The following is a 12,291-nucleotide window of genomic DNA, read 5'->3' on the forward strand; positions in this document are numbered from 1 at the left end:
CTCCGCATTTTGGTAAGTGGTGCAGCGCAGATCAGCATCAAATCTATCCTTTCCAGGATCCAGGAACTGTCACTGAGGGTAGGCTAAAGTCCAAGACCTTGGCACCCCTTCTCACCACCATAACAAAAGAGGCTCCCTCATCTGTAGCCACGGTAGGAGGAGAGACCATGCCAGTATCTGGAGAGGTGTCCAGTCTGCTGACGTCCGGCAGTTCCTCACACCAGTCCATACTAGGGTTTAGGGGCTGGTATTCTTCAGGGTCAAGTGACCCCCTCCTCATCCTACTAGAGTGCCAGCCCGTAGGAATAGGGCTCGGGCCTGGAAGGAATGCCTCGAGTCAGCGCTTGAGTCGGCATCGGACAACACCGCTCCAGCTCCATGTCGGAGTCATGGATGAGAATAGGGATGGCGCCGCAGGAGGGCGCCAGGATTGTCAGCATCGAGACTGGTGCTGGAGAGGGTAGAAGTGGTATGACCGGCACCGGTCAATCAGTGTACCCACGGGGTCTAACCAGAGCCAGGGACAAAACCGCAGGCAGAGAACCAGTTGGGTCACTCCCTAACCCGCTGAGGCCCAAAGGTGCACCAGCAGGAACAGGCCATCCACATATGCGCAGCATAGCCTCAAAGAGCTTACTAAGTGGGGCGGGGGTTGCTCCTCGGCTCCCAGAAACTCAAGGAATCGCAGAGCTGGCCTAAGCACAGGCTCAACTGCGGAGCCAGCCTTTTAATGATGACGCTCCCTTGTCTAGTCAGATGACTTCGACAGAAGGAACAAAGTCAAAGACCTCTTCAGCTTCTTACTTTTCTTCTTCTTGTGAGACTTATCTGAAGACGACTTTGAATGTGATGAGGATCTTGGGCTCCGAAACTGATCCTGGGACCTTCCTCTCGATCGGGATTGAGACTGTAACGGAGTCGCACATCGAGTGGCAAAGAGCTTGAGTGATTTATAACAGACAGCACGCTGGGGTGGCACCTATGTAGGTACCGTGCACATATCTTTCGGCGCGGACGACGCCACGCGGAGCTGAACAATGCCACCTACAGGCGCACATGGGTACTGCTCATGAAAAATTCCCAGAACCAGTCTGACGCCTGGGGATAATTCTAAGGTAAGGAATCCAGCCAGGAGTCTCTATCAGATACATATTTGCTGTGGTATTTCCAACTTGAATCGCTATGGCAGTGAGTATCAGAGATTCTCTGGAGCAGCTGGCAAGTTTTTGCTTGCCATATCCCATAAGGGATGGGTGTGCGTGCCCAGAAAGCACACCACCTTAAAATCACGAAAAGCCAGGTTCGCTGAGGAAAACATATTTATGCCAAGTTCGAGCACTTAGATAAACTTTACTAGTGAAACCCAGCACCACCAGGATTTCAGGCTGGCTGTCTTCTCAATAAGTCTGAGTCATCTGGGGTTGGTCTATGCAGTCTGGCCACAAGCCAGCTGACCAGAGGGACCAAATATGGCTTAGACAATTGCATGTATAGCACTTCTGCTACTCTTGAGGCTATCAAAAAAGAGGAACTTTCGTAAATTGGTGAATTAGGTAGTAAGTCCAGGTCCGTCTCTGGTGAGGAATCTCAATTCAAAAAGACTTTATTTCGGACAAAATGACCTAAAAAGTACAACACACAGCAAACATTTTACATCTACAATTACATCATGCTGCCAGTCATAATTAAAAGAGAAAAGATAAAAACAATGGTAATTGTACACACATTTTCATATTACATTGGATTTTGAGATATAAGATTGGACAAGGGTTACACAATTGACATTGAAAAGTGTGCGGTGCAATAAATACATAAATTAGCTAAAAAAAACATATATATAAAAAGAAGCAAAAGCTCTTGAATGTAAAACTATACATGAATCACAAAAATAATTAGTGCATTTACTGTACTATCACACTTGCTAAAGGGCAATCGATGCATTATTTCGAGATCTCAGGTAAACCCTTCTAGTGCACCACATTGAAAACAAGAAACCTGCAACCGAGTGTACTATTGGGATGCTTGAATCAGATTTCAGTATCCTAAATACTTCGAGGCAGCGCCTATTGCCAAGATTCCCACAAATCTGGACCAACCAACGTCTCCTTGCCTTCTGATAGCCTAAACAGCTAAAAAAAACATGAAACTCAGTTTCCTCAGGATAGTCACATGCCGGGCACTGAATCATTTGTTGGTCTCTCCACTTAGATGTAAAGCAGCGAAGTGGAAGCACCCCATATCTGTATTGTAAATAGAGCTTCCTAGCCGCTGGTGGAGTTATGAGATCTATTGCCGACTCAAAGCAGGGAAAATCTTTTATTTCTAAAAAACACTAGTGAGTTTCCCAGTCCCAGAAAGGGTATGAAGTTGAGTCAGTCTGTACTCTTTATAGCATGCCTTCATATAATCCTTAGATATTAGCAGACAGGCTGACTCAGGTTCAGACCAACAATCCCCTAAACCCATGCTAAACCCATGCTAAGTAACAGAGATTTTATGTGGTCGAGCCACGGAATCTTCACAGCACCCCGTACCATCAGTACCTCTAGTAATTCCTCCCTGTAGGATATGAGTTCGGGGGAAGTCCAGAGGCGGCGTCAATACATTATAGGCTTGAGACTCGCTACTTCAGCTATTGAAGTTATACCTGTATCGAGACGTAGCGGGACCAACAGGGTACTACGTGGTAGTCTAAATAACTGTCTTGAGTATTGATTCTCCACCTGTGTTAGTTTTTTCAAATTTAGGTGGCCCCATAACTCTGCGCCATATAAAGCCCCACCTCTCGCTTGAGCCCTATAGATTTCTATTGCTGGACTAACAATTCTTTTGCTGGACTTATTAAAGACCTTCATGATGCCACCTGAAGATTGTGCTAATTTTAGCGTGGATTTTGTAATATGCGCCCCCCATTCCATAGACTCGGAGATTGTAATGCCTAAATACACGAAGGATGACACTCTCTCAAGGGGTTTACCATTTAAAGACGGGTTAGGGCGTGTACTTTTTGGGCAATTAAATGCCATAAATTTGGTTTTCTGTAGGTTTATTTCTAGGCCTCTATCTCTACAGAACATCTCAAATTTATCCAAAACCCTTTGTATCCCCTTAGGCGATTTAGCTACCAATAGGGTATCGTCGGCAAACATCATTGCCGAGATTCTACAGGAGGCTAACTTGGGGGCGTCAAGATCTTTTTCTACAAGCAAGACATCAATCAGGCCATTAATATAGAGGCTAAATAAAGTTGGCGCAAGCACGCACCCCTGGCGTACACCACGGTTAATGGGTATAGGGGAAATATCTATTAGACTTATAGGTCTATAGTTGGTTGGGAGGAGTGGGGAGCCCTTTTTAAAAATCAGAATTATTTCCGCACCAAGCCAGCTTGGAGGAATCTTCATGCCTTGCATAATTGCATCCAAAGATATGGAGCCCAAATAGCAGGTTCACTCTTGAAGAGGTCTCCAGGTATCTTATCCAAACCTGGAGCTTTGCCCGGAGCTATTCTTGCTAGTGCGACCTTTATTTCTTTTATGGTTATGCTCAGGCCCACATCTCCATCAGTCAAGGGCATTAAATCCCAATTACCTGCAGGACAAGGAACTGATGGATCACAGCCATAAACAGAATCATCACCGGGCTCCTTAGCATACAAGGTTTCGAAGTGCTCCCGCCAAACCTGTTCGTCTAGGTTTGGCTCAACCGCACTTCGGAGGGTGGTTGTACCAGAATTAGCAATTCCCCAAAATGTCCTCATGTCTCTGTCTCCTAAGGCAGTTTTCATTGTGGCCCAATTTTCTTCTTCCCACCTTTGCTTAGCTTCTTGTGTAGCTGCTTTATAATTTACTCTTGCCGACCGTATTGAGAGGCGATCTTTGGCTTTAATAGATATTACTAAAGCCTTTTTAGCCTGACGGCAAGAAGTATTGTACCAAGGGTGGGGGGGCAACTTATCTTGTTTCAAGATTTTATTTGGGGGAAAAAATTCAAAAGTGACTTTTCCTAATATATCCTGATTCAATTGGGCCTGCTGTAGATCTATACCCTCCTTAATCAGGCTACATAAGTTGGACGCATCTGTAAAAACCGGTAACAAGACATCATATAAGCTGGCCAATCTATCTTCGGATTGGCTAAAATTTGACCATTTCACTCTCTTCCTGCAATGCGAAACCACCACCCTAGAATCAGAAGGGTTATCTGTAACTGACAGGATCCCTATATTCAATGCTTTAAGTTCCACAACTAGTGCAGAATGGTCACTATCTAGACGTGGGATTATCTTAAAATCCATCATCCTATCCCAAAAATGTGAGTTAATAAAAATATAGTCTAATATAGACCCACGATTTTTGCTATGGAACGTATAACCATTCGATGATTCGGATAGAGAGCTCCCATTGCAAGCTCGGAGGGAGTGTCTCAAAGTGAGACAACTCATCTGAATCACTAGTGGGGACCATATTTTGACTTTTGGACATCCTGACTCTGGGATTTTCAAAAAGTGGTCCTCATCAAACAAACTATCAAACTATCAAGAACTACCGCCCCATCTCGCTCCTCCCGTTTCCAGCCAAAGTCATCGAGAAGACCATCAACAAGCAACTGGCAGCCTTCCTCGAGACGACTGGTTCCCTCGACCCTTCCCAGTCAGGCTTCCGGGCCAACCACAGCACCGAGACCGCCCTCATCGCTGCCACAGACGACATCCGAACCCTGCTGGACAACGGAGAAACAGCGGCCCTCATCCTCCTGGACCTCTCCGCGGCATTCGACACTGTCTGCCACAGCACCCTAGTGCAGCGCCTCAGCAACGTCGGGATCAAGGAGAAGGCACTGGAATGGATCATCTCCTTCCTCACCGGAAGGACACAGAGAGTCCGCCTGCCCCCGTTCTGATCAGAAGCCACGGAAGTCACCTGCGGCGTCCCTCAGGGCTCCTCGCTCAGCCCCACCCTCTTCAATGTCTACATGAGCCCCCTTGCGGCCATCGCACGCCAACACAACCTGAACATCATCTCCTACGCCGATGACACCCAGCTGATCCTCTCCCTGACCAACGACCCCGCCACCGCCAACCTACACGAAGGGATGAAAAACGTGGCCGAGTGGATGACGACCAGCCGCCTGAAACTGAACACAGACAAGACGGAAGTCCTCATCCTGGGCTCCTCACCCTCCGCCTGGGACGACTCCTGGTGGCCCCCCGCCCTGGGCAACGCACCCAAACCGACAGACCACGCACGCAACCTGGGCTTCATCCTGGACTCCTCCCTCTCCATGACCAGACAAGTCAACGCCGTCTCCTCGTCCTGTTTCAACATCCTGCGCATGCTACGTAAGATCTTCCGGTGGATCCCCACCGAGACCAGGAAAACAGTCACCCAGGCCCTCGTCACCAGTCGACTGGACTACGGCAACGCCCTCTACGCCGGTACCACCGCCAAGCTCCAGAAGAGACTCCAGCGGATCCAGAACGCCTCGGCGAGACTCATCCTCGACGTCCCTAGACGAACTCACATCTCCAGACACCTGAGAGACCTGCACTGGCTCCCGATCAACAAAAGAATCACCTTCCGGCTCCTCACCCACGCACACAAAGCCCTACACAACCAAGGCCCGACCTACCTCAACAGCCGCCTCAACTTCTACGCTCCCAAACGCCACCTCCGCTCGACCAGTCTCGCCCTCGCAGCCGTCCCCCGCATCCACAGAGCAACAACAGGAGGTAGATCCTTCTCCCACCTGGCCGCCAAGACTTGGAACGCCCTCCCCACCGAACTACGCCTGACCCAAGACCACCTCTCCTTCAGGAAGAAGCTCAAGACCTGGTTGTTCGAGCAGTAGCGGACCCCCCCCCCCCCTAGCGCCTTGAGACCCTCCGGGTGAGTAGTGCGCTTTATAAATGCCTATGATTGATTGATTGATTGAACCCCTCTAGCGGCTCAAACTGACAATTAAAGTCCCCACCTACTATAATCATCTGATTAGTGTCAATAGAACCTAGGAAAGTAGTTAACTCTTCCACTGTGTTGGATTTATTGCCATTGGGAGAGGATCGTGAATATACATTTATTAAGACAACAGGGGGCTTTAAAGGAAACCGTAACAAGACGGTTAAAATGTCACTTGACCCTGTGTCAATTTGAACCGCTGTACACCCCAGATGAGATCCCACCCAGGTTGTAAGGTCCCCGGATGGTCTCACCTCCCCCCCCCCCCCCCCCCCCCCCGAGGTTGCCGGAATGTTAAAACTAGCATAGCCTAATTTGGAAACCTCTCTTCTTGCCCAGGTTTCTTGGAACATGCAGATTTCAAAATAATCAATAAAAGTTCCCTATTCGGGGTCATCTAATTTACTGTTTAGTCACGCAATATTCCAAGACAAAACCCTTGTTGCCTGGGTATTCAATGAGTTCTTATATGGGGGCACCAGTATTGGCTGATTTAAAGAAGCATTTGTTAATTCAGCAGCATCGGGGGGCTTTGGCTCTAGATCCAATGGTTGTTCAAGGTTTTCGAAGTGGTCAAACCGAGAGAGAGGGTGGTTTAGATTTCGGGAGCCGCTCATGCTCCCTCTTGTCAATCCGTCCTCTAACTCACAATTTGGCCCTATAAGACTACCCTGACTCTCTAGGTCTAATGTTATTGAGGCTATTCCCGCATTATTAGTTATATTGGGTCCCTTCAGTCAGTCCACTCCCTCAAGGGGACTGAATCAATTACCAGTTGGAATATTAAAAATTGGAAGATTATGCAGCAGCTGGCCTGGCTTTGGGGGTACCGCTCTTTTAGGAGGAAATCTCCTTCTCAACTGATAGAAATGATCTTGGTGGTAAGGCCTTATTGGGGGATAGAAATATCCTAAAGGGAGTAAAATAATACTCCCCCTATTCCTCCCATATTCTGTCACTAAAATTTGTTCAATAATGCTTGGGTTTCTAAAATTAATTACTACGCAATCCCCATGAATATCCTTGTGGTGCTCGCCTATCCATCCTACCCTTCTTGTAGTTAATATCTCATGGGTGTTCTCATAACCAAAATCACTATGATTTGCTAACCAATGCCCTTGACTGATGGAGATGTGGGCCTGAGTTAATGAATGGTTTTGTGTTTTAGCTCTTGATGTGTTTCAATTAATCCCTTTCTTAGTTCTGGGGCCCCTGCAAGTACCAATACATATGGGACAGACTCCGGCGGCAAATTTATAATTGGGGGGCAATAGGTTTGATTTTTTTGATCTAGATCATTACGGTCCTGATTTGAGGGGATATCAATCGTCCCCCACCTAGGGGTGTCCTCCAGTGTCCTTCTCCCTGCCAACCGAGGGCAGTCCTGATGCGCCAAATTTGTTGTCACTAGGCATTGCCCCGCAGAGATATCATTTTCCCCCCTATCGTTTGAGGATTTTTCTTGTGTTATCGAACTGCAAGGATCTTTGGTAATTATGGGGGGCCCAACTTGCACGTTGCTCATAGGGACCTGAGCACACGGCATACTGGCAATATTAGTTATATCTTTAGACGTCTCTTTATTTTTTGCCCATCCGTTCCACTTTGCTGACAGCCTATCTAACATTGCCACTACAGGAATTAATTCTTCTTTAATGATAGTTCTTATTTGCTGCTGGAGATTCGTCACCAGCAATGAAACCCATACGGGCTGATCATTAATTGGTTCTGGCCTAGCCTCAATGTGATTCCCACCCTGATTGCCCTTTTCCTTGTCCACTTCCTGCCCCTTTTTCCTTCTTATAGGTGGTTTAACATTGTGTTTTATTTTTTCTTTACATTTTCTACCAGGGCACTGGGGGATGACATCTCTAGAGAGATCCAGGGTCTGTATCACCTCGGTTATAAATTTGTCTTTGGTGGACTCGGAGTCTGTTGCCCGTATGTCAATTAACGTATCACAAACTTGCGCGCTCAGCTCTAAATTTGGGGTGATCGAAAGGTGCCGCTCCGTACGTTCTATTTCTGTGGCCACTGCTCCTAATGCTTTCTCTAGCATTCTATCTATAGATGTAGGTTTAGAAATACTTGTTGGGGGAGCAAGATTTTGTTGCTTCACAGTACAAGCCCGCTTCCCCATCTTAATTATGCACATAATTACTGGGGTGCGAGGGATAAAAAGAGCCGAAAGTATACAATTGCAATCCCAGGGTACAACACAATCACAAAATAATTAAACTATATAGACATTTATAACACTAACATTGTAACATAACACTATTTCAATGTATGTGCATGTCCAGTTATTGATAAAAATCGGCAATACCTCATCGTCCAATCAATAACTTTAGATGTTAGGGATGTTGCCCAGCCCAGCCTCCTCCGGCTTCTGACGGCCTGAAACGGTCCCGCCCTTGTCCCGGGCTTCTCCCGGCGCGTCCCGCGACGCGGAGCTCCCAGGTGTTTTTATGCGCCACCAGGCGCTGGAGCAACGTAGGCGGCGTCCTGGCCGCTGGTGTTGGCGGGAATTGTAGTCTCCGGGTAGGCAGCAGCAGCAGCAACACAGGTGGCCCGATACTCAGGGCAAGAGGTTAGCGTTTGCGACGGCGGCAGGTCAGCGCCTGCGGCAGCAGCAGCTGTTGTGAGTGAGTATCCCCTGCTCAAATTAAAGTGAGGAACCTACCACAATAGCATTTTGAACGTCTCTAAATACAGCCCTTCATCGTTGCCATGATGGGGGAGCAGACTGCCCTTCACCTCATCATCATCATTTGTGTTGTGAGGGACATTGTGTATGGCCTGGACTGTTTCAGAGCCATAGCCGAAGAGGTCCTATGTCCTCTATCCCCTGATAGTACTGGCATAGTGAGTCTGAAGCTCTGGCTGCATAACCGCTGGTTGCGCCTTAGTTAATTCATAGCACAACAGAGTCTTGGTACGGATTGTCATTAGCTCTGGGTCAGAAACAGGTGGCACGACTGGATCTAGTACTGGTGCCGGCACTGAAGGAACTGGCATTGACATTGCTGCTGCAGTGGAAGTCTGGACATCAGACGCATGGGCTCAGGAAGGGGTCCCGAGGTGGCACCTGGTGCTGGGAGAGTGAGTGTTGGAGAGGTCCAAATTGAGCCCAAAGGTGCACCAGAGGGAGCCAGTATGTCTGGAATATTTGCAGCACGGCCTCCTTGAAGGTCTCTATCTGTTGCAGGTTTGACAACAGACTGGGTAATTCACAGAATGTTGAGACCCAAAGCAGAACACTTCAAGTAATGCTCTGGTGACTTCTCGCCAGACTTCGAGTGGTGGAATGGGACAAGTCCAGCTAGCCTTTTTTGCGCTTATGACACATTTTCGACTTTCACTAACTGGATGACTTTGAGTGGGAATGGGACTTCACACAAGACTCAACATATGACCACAATTGAGAATGGCCCAGTGTCTTAGAGAGAGACCTGTTCAAACATGACCTCTTCTTGTGCTCTGCAACATAAAGCTTCTCTTCCTGCTCCCTGTTTGCCAACATGTGGATGAGGGCACAAAACTTCGAGTTGTGGCCAGAGCACCATAGACAGATGTCATGTGGTCTGTGCCTGATATCTGTTTCCTGCAGTCCCAGCACGACTTGAATCCTGACGTTTCTGTTGGGGGAAGAGACATATTTCCTGGCACATTGTCTTTGAAACAGTTTGGAGTAGTCAGAAAACCAACAAGTTCTGGGTCCATGTTGAAGAGCGCAGAAAGAAAGGAACTGACATCAACGTGCAGGGCGGCACTTGTATTTGCCTCTGCTTCTTCACTTCTGGGGTAGTATGAAGTCACCAGGGTGCCATTAAGGGCAACCTAATGGTGATGTTGAGAGCATAAGAGGAAAAATCTCCTGATCCAGTCTGATGCCTGTGAATATTCTAAAAGTGAGGACCCAGCGGTTAGAAGTAGCCATCATGCACCTGTGATGTGACTGTTATGAAGGGTTTAGTTTGTGTCCTTTATTGCATTTCAGTTGTTCAAACAGGACTTCTGTTTTTTACCACACTTTGTAGTTATTTACCGGTGTGAACATCCATCAATCGGGTTCCTACCCCCACACCGCATGCAACTTGCCTGCATGTCACAAGCCCTTTTCACAGCTCTTTCAAAGCTGCCTTTTTTTTGGCCCACCCCTTCCCCTTTAGCTTAATAGTTCTGCCTCCTAGCTTACCACGATCTCCTCCCTGCTTCCTAGTCACAGCCAGTCTGCTACCCCAGCTTCAACTTATGACCAAACCCTCTCTTCACAGTTTCCTCTCTAGCTCCTTCCCCTTACTTTGATTACCCTTCAACTGCTTGCCTGTGACTGTGCTGGCTCTTGCTTATTCTATCTCCTTTCACTGCCACATGTTGAGTTCGCTCTCTGTCCCTGCTAAACACTACATTTGTAATCAGAGTCATGTCCCACCGTTAATATTCAGTGTTCTTAACTGCCCACCTGCTGCGTTACCCCTATGAAACACGTCGCCCAATATCACATCTGCTGTCTCACAACCCTTTCTCCCATCTCTTACCCAGCTGTCACTGCCCCTCATTCACTCGATGATAGAATAAGCATACATTCTCAGGGAATGCCACTTGGATCGGGAATGAATTGTCAACCCATATAACTCTTTCTACCTCACTACAATCTTTTAAAGCCAAACTGAAGAATCATCTATTAAACATGCCCTGGAATCCCTCAGTGTTCATACCAATACACCTACCCTGCTGACAATAAACTTCCCACTCCTGCTCTACCGCTGTAGTGATACTGAACTCAATTGTATTTAGCTTGTCAGTTTGACCGCTACTAAACCTAAACACTATATCACAAAGTTCAAGCACAGTCCAAGTCTCCTTTGTGTACGAACTATATCATTTTTACTCCACAACTGCTTTTTTTTACAACTGTTTATATCTTACAAACCCCGCAGTTATCCACAAATTCTAAACAATACATCAGTCACTTCAGAAGTTCAATGTGTCTAGATTTTAAATGCTACTTTAATGACTTGCTGTGAACAAAGAACATATTTAGCTTTCACCTGCCATACAATTGCACACATTATGTTATATCCCTCCCATCTTCAGATGTTCTGTAATTTCCTATCCTCTCTGCCACTCTTTATGGCCTATCAGCGCTACATTAAAACTCAACATCAAACACCAGTCACACAGGGATGCAATGATAAACGGTGGCCACGGACCTCCTCTCGTCTGTACTGAGCATCATGTAGTTGGGGTCACATGAATGCTACACTTCCATCTCAATGATACAAACTATTCAAGTTTGAGTTGGAACCTCTTTGCTCTGATTGGACTGTTAGGCTGACAATCTCCCCATATCCACATCACAATAGCTGTATAAAAACTCTCCTCCAGCACCGGGCAGGAGCTGGAGAAGAGTTTTTGTATGGATATGCTGATATGAATATGCCCAGCCTTCGAAAGAGTTCTCAAGCTGGCCTCGATCAGGCCACAGATTTTGTACTCACCAGTCATTGAGAGCCATGCGCCGGTCAAACACTCGTACGGAGCCATCACCCAAACCAGCCACAATCAGGGATCGGTTAGAGTCGCTGGCCAAGCTAGTCACACAGCTGTCTGCCCCAGTAGGGATATCCTAAAAGAAGCAGAAGGCAGGCATTAAGGATGATTCTGTACCAGCTTTCTCTTTGATAACATTTTAGACCATACATTCCCCTCCACCAAATTTGTGGTGACTGGTCTGCACATCTCTTTAGAAATGTCAGCTATATATATATATATATATATATATATATATATATATATATATATATATATATATGCCCTCAAATAACAGTACTGTACAAGGCCTAGTGGGGGTAAATTAAATGACCGGTATCCCCTTGCCTGAGCAGAGACTGGGTGCCAGTAGTCCTGTGGTAAGTATCCGATTGGCCAGGTGGACAGAGGGAAGTCTTGTATGCCTTTATGAGTCTCAATCTTCCGGTGAGTACAGGGGGGGGGGGGGGGGTTGGGGGGGGTTGACCTCTATTCTCGTGGTTTGCCAGATGAGAGTAGATGCTTTGAGTCTTGGGGAGCAAGTTATGAGCTGTTTCTCTTATGGAAGTGATCGAGTCTTCCTTTGCTGTGATGAACAGACCTGCACTGCCTCACCCTCTGCTAGCAGTGAACCCGAATGGTAAGGACAGTGCTGACACTAGGGCAGTCCAAAGGGCTTGGTGAGAGAAGAACAGAGGAAGCTAATTTATATCTTACTCCTACTGCGCCATACCGCATGTAACGGAGCCACTAGGGCTCACTGTCTGGGTTTTCAGCAAACAAATGCATTCTGACCCTA

General features: G+C 47.1%; 1 protein-coding gene across 2 annotated transcripts in view; it reads right to left on the reverse strand.

Moving 5' to 3' along the window:
- The window catches only part of RPTOR (regulatory associated protein of MTOR complex 1), a 1,825,560-nt gene that overhangs the window by 86,660 nt on the left and 1,726,609 nt on the right, over window positions 1-12,291 (reverse strand). For both annotated transcript variants that reach the window (XM_085617419.1, XM_085617418.1), the window contains one exon: window positions 11,462-11,589. In XM_085617419.1, coding sequence (XP_085473545.1) covers window positions 11,462-11,589 — 128 coding nt within the window. The remainder of the gene's footprint in view (window positions 1-11,461; window positions 11,590-12,291) is intronic.

Source organism: Triturus cristatus, chromosome 7 (assembly GCF_964204655.1).
Source record: "Triturus cristatus chromosome 7, aTriCri1.1, whole genome shotgun sequence".
Lineage (NCBI taxonomy): Eukaryota > Metazoa > Chordata > Amphibia > Caudata > Salamandridae > Triturus > Triturus cristatus.